Source organism: Cynoglossus semilaevis, chromosome 13 (genome assembly GCF_000523025.1).
Source record: "Cynoglossus semilaevis isolate Cse_v1.0 chromosome 13, Cse_v1.0, whole genome shotgun sequence".
Taxonomy (NCBI): Eukaryota; Metazoa; Chordata; class Actinopteri; order Pleuronectiformes; family Cynoglossidae; genus Cynoglossus; species Cynoglossus semilaevis.
The window spans coordinates 5,843,988-5,863,179 of record NC_024319.1 but is presented as its reverse complement, the minus strand read 5'-3'; the positions used below and the strand labels follow the sequence as shown (position 1 = coordinate 5,863,179).

Below are 19,192 nucleotides of genomic sequence, written 5' to 3'. Positions count from 1 at the left end.
GACAGGACGCAGAGCTGTGTACAAAAGCTGTAGGCATCATACAATCTGGGCACAACAAACTAGAAGGATTTGTTAGTGCACTATGCTGAGCCTTTTGGGTATTTTGTCTATCAGATTAGTCCAACTATTGAATATCACCTCACAGTTCACAGCAGCTTCTGGTACTGTATGATGTAACAAAGATTAATATAGTGTCAGAGGTCACGTTCTGGTCCATGACCACTCCAGGTCAACTCTGGACCTTTAAGACTGCTTCAAGGCTTCCCCAAGACTGTTGTGTTCTAGTTAGTTGCTGTGGACCAGAGTGACGAAAAGAAAGAGAGAGCAGAGAGAGATGGCGCCAGTCAACACAGCTTTGACCAGCAGAACTGTCCAACTGCCCAAGAGGAAGACGTGGACAAACAACCTGCAAAAGCAAGAAAAAAATGTAAGGTACTTTTTATTTTTTTTATAGAATGAGTGTTTCAAAACAAAAGACAACACTTTCAATGTCATCAAGTGTCTCATATTTCTACTTAATTATAATTAAATAAAAATTCTCATTCTTTGACCTATTTTTTTAATGTAACGATTTCAACTGCAGATAAATAAATATCAGGTACGTTTCTGTTGTTCATGCTCCAGCTGTGACCTAGTGCCACCCGGTGGTTTAAACATATTAGTGCAGCTTTAAGAAAGAATAAAACTTACTGAACCATACTACTACTAAACGTTGGTATAGAAATGCTACTTACTCCATAAGAAAGGCCTTGTAAACACAAAGGGCCAACAGCACAGTGACCGGCAGTCTGAAGCTTTTAGGAAGATCATATCGTGTGAACATCCACACGACAGCAGCCATAGCAATGTAATGGACCTACAGAGACAGAAAAACACCTTAACGAAACACTTTTATAAAGTTATACAGAATAAAACAATAACAATAAGTAAAAAAAAAATTATATATATATAAATTAACATGTTTTGTTAAAGCAAATAGTAAGAATATTTAAATAACTATTGGCACAGACAAAAGTTTCAGTGAAACAAAGAAACCTGTGGAATTTCCCATTTGATTATAAATATATTAAGTGATGTAGAAGATAAATGACAGAGCAGTAAACAAAGCATCCTACCAAACTGATGTTTGAGTCAAAGCTCATCTGGACGTATTTCCAGTCAAACTCAATCCCTCTGGCTCCCACCCACAGCGGAAGACACCTAGAAAGTTCAATGCATAAGTCAGGTAAAGTCATGAATGTGTTCAAATGAAGCCAACGCTGCTAATAGTTACCACATACCTGGACATGACAAGTTCTGCTGTTGCCCATCCCATGGCAGCCACCATGATCTTGTACTCTCCTTTACCTGCATTACGAGACATGACAAGATGAAGGCCCAAAAGATCTGCCAGGTCTACTGTCGCCTTCATGAACTCCTGAAAGACAAGCACAGCCCCATTTGAAACCAGCTTGGAGTCTATATCAACAAAGACAGCCAAAAATGAAAAAAAAAAAGAAAGAAAACAATGTGTGTTACTGTGGTTGGGCTTTACACTTACCCCTACAAAATCATAAACTCCTGCTCCTCCTTCCCATGTAGGGAAAAAAGTTGCCAAGAACAGCATCTGAAATAGAAAAGCCACATTTGCTTACAAACACACAACTGCTGCATATTATATTTGTTTTATTCAATGTCAGTTCATTACAGCTCACGTACCTTACAGAGCTGTACAAACAGGTAGGTTGCACCTGCTTGGACACATCTCCAGAAGGCGTTGTACTCTGAACTGAAAACCAAATCCCACACATCACATGTTAAACAGTAGAACAAGACACAATTAATATCAAGACTGCACCAAGAAAGGCAGAAGCTTTATATTCAATGTCTTAATGTTATATAAAAAAACAAAACAAAACGTAAACACTTGTTTACACTTTAGTTACACTGAGGCTAAAATCTAGACCAGGCGGCACAGTTCTAAGAGGATTATACAAATCCCTCCTAAAAGTCTGTCATGCTAAGTTGATTATTAACTACTAGTCTTTGAGCATGCGTTGGTGAAACATTAAGAATTTTCTAGTAACTTAAAACCACAACACCAAACTGTGTCTGTAAACAGGTTACACATTCACAGTAAAGAACAGAACACTTACAGTCCACTGCATTTGTATGTTATGAAGTAAGGAAAATATGCCAGAGCAATGCAGTTTCCAAAGTGAAAAAGTGTCATGGTGTCTTGCCCTAGTGATCAGCTCCTTTTAGAAAGATAACACAATACAAAGAGAGAAAGTTACGTATAAAGACAAAATTGTTGGATTCTACATAATGTAATACCGTCAATTTAACAAATTAAGTATTTAACCAGGCAATGATAGGGTAACACAAAGTAATTAGATCAGTGTCAATGTGTTTATTATCGTTTGTTTGGTTATTACAAGAATAAACCGTGAAATGTCATTAAAAATATAATATTATGTACTTTATCTTCAAAACCAGTAGTAGGGCCGGTGCGAACACGCCGCCACAGCTAACTGTTAGCTTCTTACGGTGGTTTTATACTGTGAATACACATACGCAACTCTGGGTGTTTTCTCAGATGTACAATGATATCTAATTGTCGATAGTTAAAGAAGACAATGGCAGTACTTACTATCAGGTAAGAGCTGAGACGAAGAGTCAAACGTTTAAACGTCTGTGATCTGGCTGAATGACAACCGGAAGTGCATCTGGTTCTACCTCAAAATGCTCCCGACAATAGCAGGTCGAAGACAAATAAACGTTCCACAAAACGCCACTTAATTTTAACGATAAAAAGATTATTAATTTGATTTATTTTGTTTTTCCATTTTTTTCCCGTCTGAGCTATTCACGTGTGTCGGTGCTGTCAGTGTGTCTTTCAACCACAGAGTCGGGTTAATTACTTGGCTCTTGTGTGTTGATATGACCCACTTAACTCCATGTTTCCGGGCGTTTCTGACATTTGATGACAGATTTACGTTAAATTGTATTTGCAATTTTATTTGTAAAGCTAACCCACACGTTTACATATTCAGACGTGGGTGGGTAAACAAGGTTGACTCGACCTTAAACTAAGCGCTAAGCAAGAAGTTTCGACTTTGTAAAAGTAATGTTGTGCTGTAAGGTAAGGACACAAACACACAACAGTGTAAAGGAAGTTACACATATGCTACACTTTTCTATTCAATCATTCCTTTATTGGTTTTTGCTCTGATAAACATTTCAATTTACTTTGAGTAAGATATTAACATACCGTAATGATTTAGCATCTACTTGACAATCCTATCTTACTGTCAAGTCACCTAAAATAAAATGTATGTCTGTGGCACACAAAGTTTCTTTTCTCAGTGCAGTCTCTAATGGTCCAGTTGTTGGTGTCATTTTTGGACAGGGTCCCACAGTGGGCTGTCTGGGGTGGACAACTTGGCAGCTTTCCCTGGTCGTCTGGATTCTGTCCATTCATCCACAACCAATGTCCTCCCAGGAACTTGAGGCCAATCCAGACCTAGGAGACAAGAGGCAAGCATACACTTAAATTATACCTGACAGTTAAGAGATTGTAAAGAATGTGCCTGTGAGGAACAAACTAAAAAAATAAAATGGTTAAGACAGGGTTTAGAGAAAAACATTGTAACTATTTTGGGCTGGAGACAAAGATATTTACACATCCTCTTACCTCATCCGTTGTAGCTTTGTTGAGCAGGTCTCTGACATAGTCATAGTCCTGCAAACCTCCCAGGGTCAGAATTGTATAGCCACTCGTGCAATTTGAGTTAAAACATTGAGGTGTGATGTTCCCGCAGTGCCTGAGAGCCTGCTCCCATGTCTTGTTCTCATTCACCACCACCACGTTATCATCATAGCAGACAAAACTAAGCTCTGTGGAGCATTCATAGCTGTATAAACGTCCATTGGAACTTTTTAATGAGCCACAGTCTTTGGTGATGGGCTCACCTGCTGCCCAGTTTGTGTACAAAGATGATGAATTTCCCACCCAGACCCATTTGCGTTCTGCCTGACGGTGAAGTCCAATCCAGCCAGGGCTTCTGAAATCGTTTGAGTTTGCCATGGATACAACAGAGATGTTAACTTTCTCTGACAGACAGTAACTTAAGCCCTCGTGCCACGTCTTCTTACTGGGTGAACTGAAAGTTTGGTTCTTGTCTGAGCAGTGGACTTTATATTTTTTTGAGCACAGCTCACTGTGCCACAGTTGATCCTCTCCTACAAGAGCACAGTGACTGCTCTGTTCATTGTCTCCCCAGATGAGGCTAGATGAAACATCAGGTCCTGCTAAACCTTCTCCTGCTCTGAAACAGACAGAACTGATAATAAAGCAACTTTATTTTGCTTCATCCACACACATCTCAATGTCAGCACAATAATGTTTTCAAACAGAATACTTACATTACATTTATCCATTTCCAGACCGAGTCATTCATAGGGTCTCGGTGCAGACCAATCCACACTGAATCATTATGAACTGACCCCAGGCTTTCAGCTAAACTTGAGTCAGGCATAACTTTCCTGGTTATGAGGTCAGTGTGGTACTTCTGACAGAAAAGTCTCGCCTCTGTCCATGTCTTCTTTACGGGTGGGACATGGAAAGTTCTCTCAATGAGAAGAACCTCAAAGCAAAGAGCAGCGATAATCAGGAAGGAGAATTCCAACTTGGATATGGTCTTTTTCCCCATGACTGGATGTGACCTTTTCTCGTTAATAACCAAGTCCAAGCTCTATTTGCAGAATCTGTGTGAGGTCAGTGTTCAGTAAGGAACTGTCACTCACTTTTTATACATAACATATGCATAAATTTGCCTGGCCACTCCCACCCCACCTTTTTTAGGATCTAAACTTCTTGTGGGCAGGGTTAGAGTCATTGTCCTCTGACATTTGGAAGTTGGATCCAGGAACATAGATGGACCATAGTATGACCCCACAGATTGGTCATCAAAATACAGTTAATTTTGAATGCCAAAAGCTCATCCTCTGTCACTTTTCTGCTGTTTGAAGAAGCTTTCCAAACACTTGACACGTATCAAGGGGATTTTGAAACCTGGAGAATTTGGTCATTTATGAAAATAAATCATTTTTACCAATAACTAATTAAATTGAAATAATATGCTATTCGCTTTATCTCTTGTGTCAGTCCAAAGTCCTGTGCTTGGGGACAGCTGCCTTAGACTTTGTTACATTATGATTTAGCAGTGCATTCATAGAGATCTTATTGTAAATATTTTTAAAAGAAAATTTAAAAAGTCTTTCAGTTATATTAGTATACATAAATGTAAACACTTTTTAAATACTCTAAATGTCTAAAGGTAAATACATAAAGGCTGAGGCCTCACAATGTTTTTTCCCATACATTAATAACCTTGCTTTTAAATAGACTCTTTCAAAGTAGTCTATTAAAAGAAGATACTGAAGACTGATGGGTCTGCTGCACAACTCTACAGATAGGTAAACAAAACACAACCAAATAGACAAAGCAGACACAAATCCAGGCATGTGTTGTCCACAGTGGAAGGATATGCAAGTTTAATTTAAATCTTATAGATTCAAAACTGTCTAGTGTCCACGGATGAAGGAGTTAGACTTTAGGAAAATCATCTGATTTGAATTTGCTGTTGATGACCCAGCGTGTGCTGTCCGTGTGCTTGACCAAAGGGATTGTCATTTGAGTTCGATTTTCTTTTTTCCAAATTAAATGATATGCATCACTGAACTTCTGGTAGAAAAGCAGAACAGGATGAAGATTGTTTTTATTCTGTGTGGTCTATGATGTTTGCAGAAGACAATGTGTTCTGTAATAAGAGTAGGGAGCAGGTGAAAGTGAACATAAAAGGTAGTTACTGAAGGCAGATGATTGAATGACTGCTCATAGTCGTGCCAAACAGCGGACTGTAAATGGGTAGCTTTGGATATCGATTGGATTTTAATTGAGTGAAGAAGACATCCAGGACTGGAGAAAGGGTCAGATTTCAGGCTCAGAGAAGAGGAATAAGACAAATTAAAAAAGGGTTGAAAGGAAGTTAGAGTTTTTTTTAAAAAATAGACAATTTTCTTTTTCTTTATTATTTTTGGGCACCATCTAATTTGCTTTATTAAACCTGCTGTCATGATAAACAATACAAATGTGTTATATTTTTATGTTGCAGTACTTCCTTTGAGCCAGTAGATGGCATTGTAGTACAAATGTCTGCTATACTTTGTCACAGATCACCTTTTTTCCCCATAAAACAAATAACTCTTTCTGCTGCCATAGTAGATGACATATGAAAATTTAGTGTATGTGTGTGTTGCTTAGGGCTGACCAACTTTACACACGCTGTGTGAGCACATTCAACAATTATACACATTCAACAGACTCCAGAAATGAACCTGAAGATATTGAGGTTTTAAACGTTTTATTTCTTTGTCTTATAACCTTTCAAGTGAAGTTACAGTAGCTCTCCCTCTCAGCTTCCTCCTCCTTAAACTGGTGATAAATTTTCAAACACACCAACAGGGAGATGGATACAGTAGATACCATTAGTAATTCATAACAACACATCTAATGTGAGGGTGGTTGGTGGAGAGGGGGCACACAGACACAAATACTGCCACTGACCACATTTCTCATCATTAAAGGAAATCAACAGAACACTGAAACACGCTGTTGCTGCTTCCTACATATGCTGTAGTAGAGCTAAAGGCTGTGAGACTATAACTCAGCTATGGGCAGGGGGACTTATGTGTAAAAGAGAAGACAGGACATGGAATGATGGTTGGGGTGGTCCCTTTCCTGACTCCCTTTTAAAGGGAAGTGCCTACTCCTTGGAGTGCATGTAGAGCAGCAGGTCAGCAACACGGTGGCTGTAGCCACACTCGTTGTCATACCTTTGAACAGAGACAGAGTGAGAGAAAAACAGTCAACAAAATGATCACAGTCAAAAGACAAACTAGTTTCTTTCTAAAAGAAATGTTCAGGAGAGCCATTAAGAACTAACCAGGAAATGAGCTTGACAAAGCTATCGTTGAGGGAGATGCCAGCACCAGCATCAAAGATGGAGGAGTGAGTGTCACCGATAAAGTCAGAAGAGACAACCTTCAAATAGACAACAACAACACACCGGTCAGAAATAATGAGGCCCTTCAATTCTGTAACTCAGCATTAATCATGTTTAATTAGGATTCATCCAAAGCTACCCTGTGATAATCAGATTTAAAATATTGTAATCATTTGATCCAAAGCTACCCTGTGATAATCAGATTAAAAATATTGTAATCATTTGAAAGCCCTTTTAAGTACATTTATTATAATAAAATTATATAGAGTACATGGGACGTTCTCTCACCTGGTCCTCAGTATAGCCCAGCACTCCCTTCAAAGGCCCTTCTGCAGCCTTCTTGACGGCTTCCTTAATCTCGGCATAAGTTGCAGGCTTAGCCAGACGGCATGTCAGGTCGACAACTGACACATCAGCCACTGGCACCCTGAATGCCATTCCAGTCAACTTTCTGCAGGGTTAAAGTCACAGAACAGAACATTTATAAATCTAATTTCATGTCCATGCTACAGCTAATGACCTGATACCACATCCTGCTATACTGTGTTTACCCGTTGAGCTCAGGAATAACTTTTCCCACGGCCTTGGCAGCGCCGGTGGAGGCAGGAATGATGTTCTGGGCGGCACCACGGCCATCACGCCAGGCCTTGGCACTGGGACCATCCACTGTCTTCTGGGTGGCTGTGTATGCGTGGACTGTAGTCTGCCAGTGAGAAGAGTGATATTTGTTTGTCAGCGTTAAGCATACATTTATGCTGCTTCACTAACTAAAAACTTCTGTATTGGATGAACATATGACATGACTCACCATGAGACCCTCATCAATGCCAAAGTTGTCATTAATGACTTTGGCCAGGGGAGCCAGGCAGTTGGTGGTGCAGGAGGCGTTACTAAAAAACAACAAAAAAAAAAAAAAAAAAAAAAGAGATATGATAAGTACACAATCAATAATGTCTGTTTACATTTTAACCTTCAGTTTATTTTTTGATGAAGTGAGGTAAACATCATATTTATACTCGTCTAATATGTCTCACCTGACGATGTGCATAGTGGAGGGGTCATATTTGTCCTCATTGACTCCCATGACAAACATGGGTGCATCAGGTGAAGGGGCAGAGACGACCACTCGCTTGGCTCCACCCTCAATATGAGACTGTGATTGGCCAGGACCAGAAAAGAGAGAGAGACAGAGAGTACAGTTTAGAAACTGAACTATTCGACAGCTAGTGTCCATTTAATATCAAGGCTGTGTATGAGCAAATGTACGTACTGAGGCCTTCTCCACACTGAGGAAGACACCAGTTGACTCAACAACATACTTGGCTCCAGCGCTGCCCCAAGGGATTTCTGCTGGCTTGATACTGGAGTCAAAGAACAGAGACACACGTTTTTTTTTCTTTTTCAAATTAGAATTTCAAATTGTATGAGGTGGGCAAGACTAAACACTAGCTGGGTAGCTGCAGGGGTAAGGATGACAGACAGCACTCTGTTTTATTCCCCTGCCAAGAATGCACTCAGAATAGAAAAGCATAATAACTGAACGTGCATTGCTTTGGAAATGGAAAAGTAATGGCTGAATAATTCAGAATGAACTCTTATGACACTCCTACTTTTATGGAAGCCTCTCTGTGAAATGAAGAAGTTAAATTAAACCTCATCACTTACCACTGGAAAACAGAGATGGGTTGGCCATCAACAATGAGCTTTGAACCATCATAGGAGACCTCACCGGAGTAACGGCCATGGGTGGAGTCATACTTGAACATGTAGACCTAGGCCAGGAGTGAATAATAGGTGACAAGATTATCAAGATTTTTTGTTACAAGGTTTTAACGCTGGTGTTTCATTTTGTTGAGAATATACTGACTACAAAACCAAGTTATGGAAAACCTGGAGTGCTGGCTTGAATTAGGAAAATGTTTAGTCTTACCATGTATTTCAAGTCAATGAAGGGGTCATTGATGGCCACAACCTTGATGCCCTTCTGAAGGCAAGCCCTCAGGACCAGACGGCCAATACGGCCAAAGCTGCAATGACGGCAAAAAAAAAAAAGAAAAGAAAGGAGGATTGATGACTGCAATAACTACTGTTTATTATTTTACTGTGAAACTCCTTTATTATCACAGCTACACAGCCGTCATCACAGCTGTCAGTTTGTGGCTTATCAAATGAATATTCACTAAACAAATACTTTATATGGTTCTACAATATGCTGTATGCTTTACTTTAAAATAATATCATTAAAACAAAATATCCACCAAGAAAAGTGTCTTAATTTATGGCACTACAGTTATTCAATCAAAGCTCTTCTGTTTATAAAACATGTTGTTTTAACTCACCCGTTGATTCCAACACAGAGGTCTGACATGGTTGCTGCTGCTTTGGGGGTGTAGAGTTAACTGGAAGACAAAAACAAAACATTAGATGAAATACAAATACAGAAAATGGAAATAACAGAAAAATGCACTCTAGTCAATTGATTTTTTTTTTTAAATATTTGTTTGTGGCAGTTTTTCCCCCCTATATCTATTAATTAATGCACAAATATTTGTATGTGGATTTAACCAGGAAGATGAAGAGAAGACTGACCAGAAGATGGCAGTAATGCATCTACAAAGACAGCAAATGAGTGTCTGCCTACAGGTCTGCTCCTGATCTTTCCCCATATGCATGGCCCATGGTGGTAAGTGAATGATCTGTTTTTAATACTAAATATCATTTGTTCAAAAATCTTGTGCACTGTGAGTGTTCTATTCTGAACTACTTCATGTAAGTTAATTAACATGTTGGTACAAGAAAAGAAGATTGAAGAAGTGATATTCTATGAGTCAGTCCCTGTGGTTAAAGTTAAGGTCGTCATGATGGAAAAAAAACAAAACAAACAAAAAACACAGGTTGCATAAATGCACAAAATGTTCATGTCCTGCAGTGGTCGGGAGTTGTTGCATCATGTATGGGCAGGTTTAAAAAATAGGAAGGAGGGTGGATAAAGAAGTAGCAGCTAGGTAAGGCCACAAACACAAACTTGTCTGCTGTAGACAATGGAAAAAAACTCTGGACTCGATTCAACTATGCAGCCTCCATCTCCTCTGCTTCCTTCTCCAAGTCAGAAAGTGCATTCAACTTTTTTTCTCCTCCCCATGCCTCCACTCCTCCCACTTTTCCTGCTCCTATTTAACCATTTCCTAACCCCATCACTTCCCTTCCACTGTATTTTACTGAACTCCACCTTCTGTTGTCGTCAGACAACAACAACTCAATTGTTGTGAGTGACTTTCTAAACATATGCATGAGAAACCTCAGAAACAGCGGGCCTTTCATCACAGTGTGTCTATTAGTGACAGACAAGTAAATAGGGGTAATGTGAAGTGCCCTTGAAACCTGTTGGTTGTGACTAAGGACTGCTTTAATCCACTAATCATTCCAGCACATGCGTGCATCTCTGTCAGGAGCGTAAGCTGCGAATCTGGTGAAATGCATTATGGGAGTACTTCAAATAGTAAAGTTAAACAGATTAGAGGCAATGATCTTTTCAGTTCTGCCAAATGCATTCTCACATGGTTGATATTAAAATAGATTTCGGTCAACTGTCTGGTCTGGCTGAAAAAAAGTCTGTCGCTGTTGGTCAAAATCAATGTATTGAACAGTCTGTTATCATTTTTCCATCTGTTTTCTGAACTACTTTTTGACCTTGTATTTTAGGATGTATTTTTAAGCCTAGGAGTAATGTGCTTGTGTATTAGTACAACTTTATATTCAGGGCAGTGCAGCTATTACATGTACAGCTGCTGCCATGGTAAATGATCACCAATGGGAAGAACAAGAACAAGAGACTCAGCAGTGTTACTGTGTTCTCACATTTCTCTCTTGTTCTTGGTTCCCACCGTTACCTACTGGGCAGTCAAAACACTGCAGTTTCCTTGTTGTTGCCTGTTCTCTTTTTTATCCAAGTCTGAATATAGATAAGGAGACAAAAAAAAAAAAAAAGGTAATTTATCGTCAAGTTTACACTTAAGTGATTTGATCACCAGTTTAAGGCAGGAAATGTGTTAAAATGCAATAACAGTTAACACATAAACAGATAGGGTGCACTGTGTCCATTTCCTACAAAGTCTATGATTATGACAACACCCACTATTTACCCTTGTGCAAGTTTTTTTTTTTTTTTACATGTTGAAACCCACTGTTGAAGCACTACTAGCTTAGCAACTATACAGTCACTCTTTTACTACTTTTTCTGACCGTTGCTCAGTTCTGTTCTAGCATGAGGACGGTTCACAGATGAGATATTTTACTTAGCAGTGCAGATACGTTTTCATGTTGTTAACAGCAGAAGGCAATCTGCTGACTCTCATTAAAATGTAGGAAAAGAGGCAACCAGTCAGACATATGATCAAGAAGATCACACCTGCTGTTACATTTTCATTTAGACTGCTACAGACTTATTTATATTTATATTGTTCTTGGCTGGACAAACTTTGGAGAATAAGCTAAGCCCATGTGCTGTAACCACATCTTGATAATTGTTGAAACACTACAATGACTTCTTAATAAAATGGAAGAGACAAACGATTTAAACAAAACACACTGCAGTAGACCCACACAGGTCATTGAATGCATTCATCATTTTGAATTCCACTCTCACCATCTGTCCATTTGTCACCCTAGTGATCCTCTGACACATTCTTTGTCCATCCAACTGGTAGTAGGACAAGAGAAACTACACGAAGACTAAAATAAGAACATTCCTTTTAATTTAAATCACTTTGGTGCCTGAAAGTGTCAGTTAAACGTCTAACATCATCTCATCACTGGTGCATCAACCTTAGACCGCAAGCTGCTTCCACCTGAGCTGAATTAGAGTTCTTACAACAAAAGAGTTTGACAAAATCTTTGCAATCTTTATGTGTGGTGCTGTAAAATGTGATAGGTTTAAGATTAACTCGGGATTATGTGGATCTGGATTTATTTGGTGATACAGTGTGATCATAATAATTGTTTTTAAATCTTAATTTCTTTTTAACCTGTAAGCCCGCGTCCTAGATTTAAAAGTAAATTAGTTAATTTGTTATGTTAAACAGCCCCTAGGTGACAACCAGAAACATAAGTTAAAGGGTAGTTTATCTACCAGCAGAGGTGTAAGTCATGTGACCACTCTGCAGAGGTAGTGCTGAACCACACACACACACACACACACACACATCACACCCTATAGCTTTAAGCAAAGCTGCCATATTTAATTTAAACTTTTATTTCATATAAAAATAAAATATATGGTTTTGCTAATCCAAAATTAAATTACAAATTAAAGGCAAAGCCCCTTCTAGTGTCCATCCCTTATCCACTTTTTTCCATAAATGGTGACACAGAATGCTGAGTCACTCTGGAGTTCCTACTCTATTACACACATCCTGGACAAGATGGCTGCTGGTCTGTAAGTCAGCTGCAAAGAAAGATTCTGAAGGACATTTGCTGTAGCCTCTGCATGAAAAAAAACAAAAAAAACACCAAACTCTCTAAATTAGTCTCTTTGCAGAAACATAGTTGTGAACTTCAGGGGGCAGCAAAACTAAAATGTGTTCATGTTTAACAGACAATGAGAGTTAATCTGCTACGATAAAATCATTAGTAATATATTTGTGTGGGAAACACAAAAGCACCAGTTTCAATATGTTTCTACATTTAAGAGACCAAACATAATTGGACAGAGAAAACTAACCTGACTGTAATCTCTGTTGGTCTGAAATGACACATCCTCTTTGCTACCTACCACATGTGATCCTGTTAATCTCATGACCTATTGGTTTTCACCTTACACAGCTAAGTGGCAGCACGTTTGCTGACATTTACAATTAGTTTGCACTTGATCACTGTGTAACACAGTGACAAAGCCAAACAAATTTCAGATTGTATGACTGCAAAACCTTTGTTAATTTACTGCAATTATTTAACACTTTTTAAAATAAAAGTAAAACACCTCAAATGTTTTATAAGTTATTACAGCTAACTTTAAGAATGCACAAATAAAAACTAGATGCTTATTAATTTAATGTAATTCTACTGACTTTACAGTGACCGTACACATTCATCCTTCATTTACTTTATTGATAATGCTGCAGTCAGAGAACTGGCTGACTCATGCTATGAAGTTGCAAAGTTCCAAAATCCAATCAAAGAACAAATCTCAAACCATGATACTGAGACTAAAAAGCGACAAGAAGAAAACCGCACTTTACCATTACATCTATATAATACATCATATTTTTTAAATATTGTTTCAAAATCAGCGTTTGTAGCTTCCTCAGAAACAGCATCATCTCTTCTGCAGCTGCATCTTTTGTATATTTTTTGTTAAATCTGAAACCATCTGTTCCTTTTAAAATAATGATATACTTATTAATGCAGAGAGACAGAAATATTCTGGTGAAAATATTAAGTCTGTGCCTTAAAGTAATAACAATGAGATGCCATACTACAGTGGCCTACTGTGACCTTCCTCTGCTAGAGTGATGACCTTCAGCAGAGAAGAGAACAGACATGGCTGCATCACTGACATAACTCTTAGGATTATGCTTTTATTCTGGAAAATGCCAGCAACTCTCTATGCTTTTATATTTTTTTAAAGTAATATCTTTATGTCTTATCATAATTCAACTTATACATGATTTAATTAATTTCAGAGTTAAATTAAGTGCTTGTTACAACTTATTGCTGATAGCCCTTTAAGTTAGGTGAAGCTAAGCTGTGATTATTTATTTTTTCCCCCAACATGAGCCTCTTATAAAAACCGCATCAACAGGTCTGTTGAGTCTACAGACAAACTGCCTTTTGACGACAGCGCGGTTTTGTCCTTCAAATGCGTTACAGCGCCTCTCCTCTGCCCATGTACATGATGGCAGTGTTAGCTTTTCGTGGCGGTGACAAACATCACGTCCGCCATTCCTCGTTGCATCATCCATTCAGTCTTTTGAAATGTAACGGCGCAAGCACCCACCGCGGACTTCATGAAGAGGACGAGATGAGGCACGTAGTCTCACCTATCACCATGTTACACAAGCGCCCAGGGCGGCACCGCAGCGCCTCCATCACCGGCTGCTTTTAGTACAAATAATTACATATTTTTGTTTCACCACGTACCTGCGGGTGCACGAATTTAGTTTACTGCGCAATGATATAGGAGCCTGTATATTGTTACATAACATGGAGTCTTGCGCACTTCCGCAAAGATGCAGCAAAAAGGAACTCCCAATGTCACGTTACCCGCTCGATAGAACGTTCTACTTAACTTTCAAAGAATGAATGAAAACCAACAATGGCCTGAGATGCAGATATTTATCCTACAGCATCGTATCGCTCCTGTTTAGATGGAGTTTAAATAGTGTGATGCAACTAACCGACGGAGGGAGAACGTTTATTACACAACAGGCAATTCTATCAAGGCCACGGCCGCATCACCTCCCATCCCTAGGATTCTCTCTTCCTGGCGTTCACCGTGAAAGCCTGTATCCTGCGGAAGGCACTATTTTATTAAACCCAGCGTTTTCTTTCTGCGTCACAATCACTCGATTGTCCTCTGTGTGGCTTCATAACTATTCCGGGGGAATTATACTGCCAAACAGACGTCAGAGTAAATGCTTTCTTTTGCTCAGTTTGTCTTTTAAGCGTCAGAAGCTTCATGGAAGTGTGACATGTTCCACGGCAAATTTGAATGACTGTAACATGAAACCACTTCACCTTCACTATGTAGGTATATACACAGACAGAGGAGCATCAATAAAAAAAATACAAACCTAAGTCATCGGTTTGTACATTGTAGTTTAAAGAAAAAGACTGACTGTAGGCATGAACGCTCACTGCTACTTACCACAAGGCTGATGCTTTCTGAAGTCTGTGTGCGCAGTCCACGGCGCCGTCTTCCGGCTTTATACTGAACACGTGCCTCTAGCGACGTGACGTCATGCCATCCTTTGCAGCAGGGATCCATTCCGAACGTGGGGCTGATCACGGTCTGTGAAAGGCTGCCACAGCGTAGTCAGAGGGATGGTGGATGAAACCAGAGGTCTGGTTATTCTCCTCATGGCCTGTCAATTAGACAAACAGCAGACTCGTGTGGCTTAGAACCGAGTGTTTTATGGCTTTCTTTGAATGTTATTGAGTGTTGTTTTAATTTTCACAAGAGCCAGCTCTAACCGGTTTGGTTCTCTGGGCAGCATTATGAGTGGAGTACCTTATCCAGCACCAACAACTCAATCAATTAATGACAGACATCTGAATGACATATCTCAGTAGTTAAATTGATAATACAGCAAACCCACCCATAAACAATTTTAAATAATATTCAATGACATAAATAACAATAACAAATTAAAAATAATGTGGGATGATACCAGAGATGATGTTCAAATTTTGTGCAAATATCTAGACATTCTCGACTGCCCCAACAATCTGAATAATAAAATGGTGGCATGTATAAACATTACAAAACAGCCCGATATCATAGAAAAAAATAAATACAAAGTTTGCAGTGTGGCCACAGTGCATGATGCAGACCAAGTTCAGGGCCAGGTCAAATAATGAGAAACAATCTTTTCAAGATAGAGCACAAACACCTTTGTGGCCCATGCCAAGAGCTGGCTATGATGTTCGTGGCCAATGTTTCTCTTTCCTCCCATGTGATCCATTCTGAATATAAAGTTTGAAACCTTTGGCAAAGTTCTTATCTGGTTTTGAAAGTAACTTCCTTGCTACATGTTGTGCAGAAGTCTATGAAATGAGACTCCTGAAATGTCAGTCTTTTTTTTTATAGCAAAAGTCTCAATCTAGTATAAAGAGCAAAACTTAAATAACTCAAACAGCTTTTTTTTTTTTTGGCAAAAGTCTCAATCCTGTATAGAGAGCAAAACTTAAATAACTCAAATGAACACAGTGTGAATGACAGTTTGATGATTAAATACATTTCTGGCTACGTGGTGTCATTAGCACTGTTAAAATTAAAGTTTAAATGAAATTACTTTTGAGTGTTTGATGTATAATTTTATGAATATTACTGTGTTTAATTGAAATATACATTATTTAGTGAGGCTTATACTGTTCACAGCCATAAAGTAAAGTGGAAAATGTTTGGACTACATTTTAGCCGAGCCTTCACACCTTAGTGAGGATACAAAATGAACTGAGTCACACACCCCTAGCAAAGGACACAGAGAATGCAGCCCGGAATACTGGCCGGATGCCAGGGAGGAAGTGATGCGAAATGAGTGATGAAGCATGAATACTTCCCTCCATACACACAGACCGGGTGTTTCACACACTACAGGCACAGTATGACGGATAACAGCTAATGTCTATGGCAATAGTAAACACAGTTGTTGTTCTAGTAGGTGCTGTCCCTGAAGGTGGTCTGTTCCACTGCGTGCTCCTTGCATGCAAATGTACAATTGTCAGGCCTCTTATTCAGTGATGTGTTAATGACTGAGTCTCCTTTAAATGTACTGTGTGATGGATGGATGCATCCACATTATGTAAGAGGCTATTGAGCTAACCAGCCTCGTCCATCTGGTTCCCCGTCCACTGTGCCTTTGCCCCCTCTCCTCTTCTTTCCTCTTCTTTCCTCTGTTTGCCTGTCCTCTACTGTCCTCCACGCTCCCCTCCTCTCTTCTCCCCTCCAAATGTCACAGTGTGTGTAAGTGGTGTACGTGACACAGGCTGTGTGCTGCTGTGCAAAGAGGAAAATCCCTGTGTTGCAGTGACTGCAGCACCAGTGCCATGAGCAAAACCACGAACCTTAACCCAGTCATTTTGTCACCTAGATCAAACCACAGTGGAACTGAGAGTAAAGTCATTAGGCCCTGAGGACCAAACTGTCACCCACTGTGTAGATGATTCTAAACTTTTGTCATTGCAATTGATATACAGTATCAGAAACAGTGATGCTGTATTATCTGTGTCTCTCTGGTTGGTGCTAAGAGGAATAAAAATAAATACAGTACGTAAACCTAATAATAAATAAATAATGAAAACCTGATCTCTTGAAGTTAAACTATGGTGCCCTCTGGTGGATATAATATTATATTACATACATACATACACTCAAAAGACAGGAAATTAAAGGTCACAAATATATTTTAAATATATACAAATTAGATATGTTGTATTACGGGTTAACCAATTAGACAGTACCACGAAATCACATTTAGACAACAAAAAGCAAAATACAAAATATTTTTAGAAAATAATGTAAAATGCTGAAGTGAAGCGTTTTCCTTGGCCCTGGGAAACTCTAATGTTTGTAATCTCTTTAGAGAGAGTTGCAGTATGAAAAGAACTATTAACGTTATTGACAGATATGACTCGTCAGTGCAGCACCTGCTATAACCTGTGACCTGCATGACAGTGGAATAAAAATATACAATGTTAGTCATTCTTTGAATTCAAGAGATGATAGTATGATGATGAATACAAGATCAACGTTGTTGTCATTGAGATGCTCACCATAGCTGCTAAAACTGTAATGACAACGGACATGTACTGTCTTCTTTAGTGCAGCAGATGGCGCAGTTGAATAGAGTACCGCTGGTGCAGGCGAACCACGAAGTGCGTATTTCTGTTTAATAATGATTAGCCATTCGATTTACTTTTTTAAAAACATCTTTAAAAAGTAAAATCTACACAAACAAGCCAAACAAAAATATGGCCGAATAATAACTTTTATTATGTCATTATGTTACAACTGATAGTGTACATGTTCTCTTAATATAACATGTGTTAAATATTACAGTTTGAGAAAATTTGTATTTGCTATGTTAATGGAGTTAAATAACATATATTTCTGTCAAATGTCCTGTACCTGAGACAGAAAATCTCTCTCACTCTCTATCTGGCAGGTTGTATTTAAATGAAAGTCCTGCATAAGTTAAAAACCCCTCCCACGCTCCACTGTGTGAACATAATATTTAGACATTTTTAAAAACACATTTTCACTATTGCTGTCAGCTACACGTCATAATTATACCATGAAAACAGAAAGCACCTGTGAAGCGGAACAAAGTATTTATTGATATAGTTAAACCTCCTTATGTAAACTGTTGGCTGAAACGAGCCACTAGCCAAATGACAAATCTTTCATATACACCTACTGCAGCAACTTAACAGGAAATTTGGGTTTGAGAAAAGGTGTGTGGGTGTGCAAGTGTGCGTCTGTGCAGATGTGAACATATGAGAAATCAAGCTTTCCTTCGTACGGAACACTGAAAAAACAAATCATTTGTCAAAATAATTCAGACATTTTAAATAATTTCCACATGTTCCAGTTATGTCAGTCTTTTAATAGCCAGGGAATTATGCCCTAATTTACACATTTGCATTACTCCGCACACACATATGAGTCCATCCTGTGTCACATTTCTTCACTTTCTAGACCCACAGCAATTGATTTAGGACAAGCCTAATGCCATGTGCTTCGACAGTTCAACACGCCGAGCCCATGGTGCCATTACAACAGCCTCCTGACCCCCTCAGGCAAAGAGCTGGCCCTCTCTGATAATATTTTCGTAGGCTGTGAATTATAAGTGTTTAAAGGGGGCACTAATCTCAGGGAAACACCCATGCCAAGGGCTGCTTAGCATCACTAAACCACAAGTCTGGACCCAGGGCCTGCAGCGCCAGGTTCTCAGCCAAAGTTAAAACATTCATTATAACAATTATTTTTTATGGCATATCTGACTTTTAAGAAAGTATACAGTGGAAAATAAAAGCAACAACTGGGATGAAATACAGCGAAGCCATCCTCGTCAGATTTAAACCCATGACAGGACTTATACCAACTGCGTTTCTGTTGGGTTTCTCGAAAGTTTCACAATCTTCACTTAGCCCAAAATGCTCAACTGCAGCCAAATCGTGAGGACACTGACTTGCGAATCTTACAATTAACAGATTTGTTGGAAAAAAGTTTGGGATAAGTTTTTGTTAACAGATTTGTTGGAAAAAAGTTTGGAAAAATTTTTTAAAACGAGTGAGGCTGTGGAACAAAATGACCTTGAAACACCTTTAAATGCTCTTGGAATTATTCTGATGGGGGCCATTAACCCCCCCACGTCCCCCAGAAATTTTACTTTTATTTAATGTATTTTTTAGGAGGTTAATAA

General features: G+C 38.9%; 3 protein-coding genes across 3 annotated transcripts; all 3 read right to left on the bottom strand.

The window, feature by feature from the left end:
• Positions 1–165: 165 nt before the first annotated feature.
• Positions 166–2,787, bottom strand: tmem147 (transmembrane protein 147). Its single transcript, XM_008323224.2, has 8 exons — positions 2,633–2,787; positions 2,136–2,237; positions 1,699–1,768; positions 1,541–1,606; positions 1,281–1,417; positions 1,116–1,200; positions 735–856; positions 166–406 (listed from the first exon to the last, which is right to left on the bottom strand). Exons 2-8 carry the CDS (start codon positions 2,210–2,212, stop codon positions 286–288), a joined length of 678 nt encoding a protein of 225 aa, XP_008321446.1. The 5' UTR covers positions 2,213–2,237; positions 2,633–2,787; the 3' UTR covers positions 166–285.
• A 471-nt stretch (positions 2,788–3,258) lies between these two features.
• Positions 3,259–5,294, bottom strand: LOC112487926 (macrophage mannose receptor 1-like). The gene is made up of 2 exons (XM_025061510.1): positions 3,641–5,294; positions 3,259–3,505 (listed from the first exon to the last, which is right to left on the bottom strand). The coding sequence occupies exons 1-2, from the start codon at positions 4,067–4,069 to the stop codon at positions 3,299–3,301; spliced, it is 636 nt and encodes a 211-aa protein (XP_024917278.1). The 5' UTR covers positions 4,070–5,294; the 3' UTR covers positions 3,259–3,298.
• Positions 5,295–6,390: 1,096 nt separating this feature from the next.
• On the bottom strand, positions 6,391–15,024 carry gapdhs (glyceraldehyde-3-phosphate dehydrogenase, spermatogenic). The gene is made up of 11 exons (XM_008323223.3): positions 14,914–15,024; positions 9,389–9,448; positions 8,980–9,076; positions 8,715–8,821; positions 8,320–8,410; positions 8,084–8,202; positions 7,858–7,939; positions 7,601–7,752; positions 7,338–7,500; positions 6,990–7,087; positions 6,391–6,879 (listed from the first exon to the last, which is right to left on the bottom strand). Exons 2-11 carry the CDS (start codon positions 9,415–9,417, stop codon positions 6,810–6,812), a joined length of 1,008 nt encoding a protein of 335 aa, XP_008321445.1. The 5' UTR covers positions 9,418–9,448; positions 14,914–15,024; the 3' UTR covers positions 6,391–6,809.
• Positions 15,025–19,192: the final 4,168 nt, after the last annotated feature.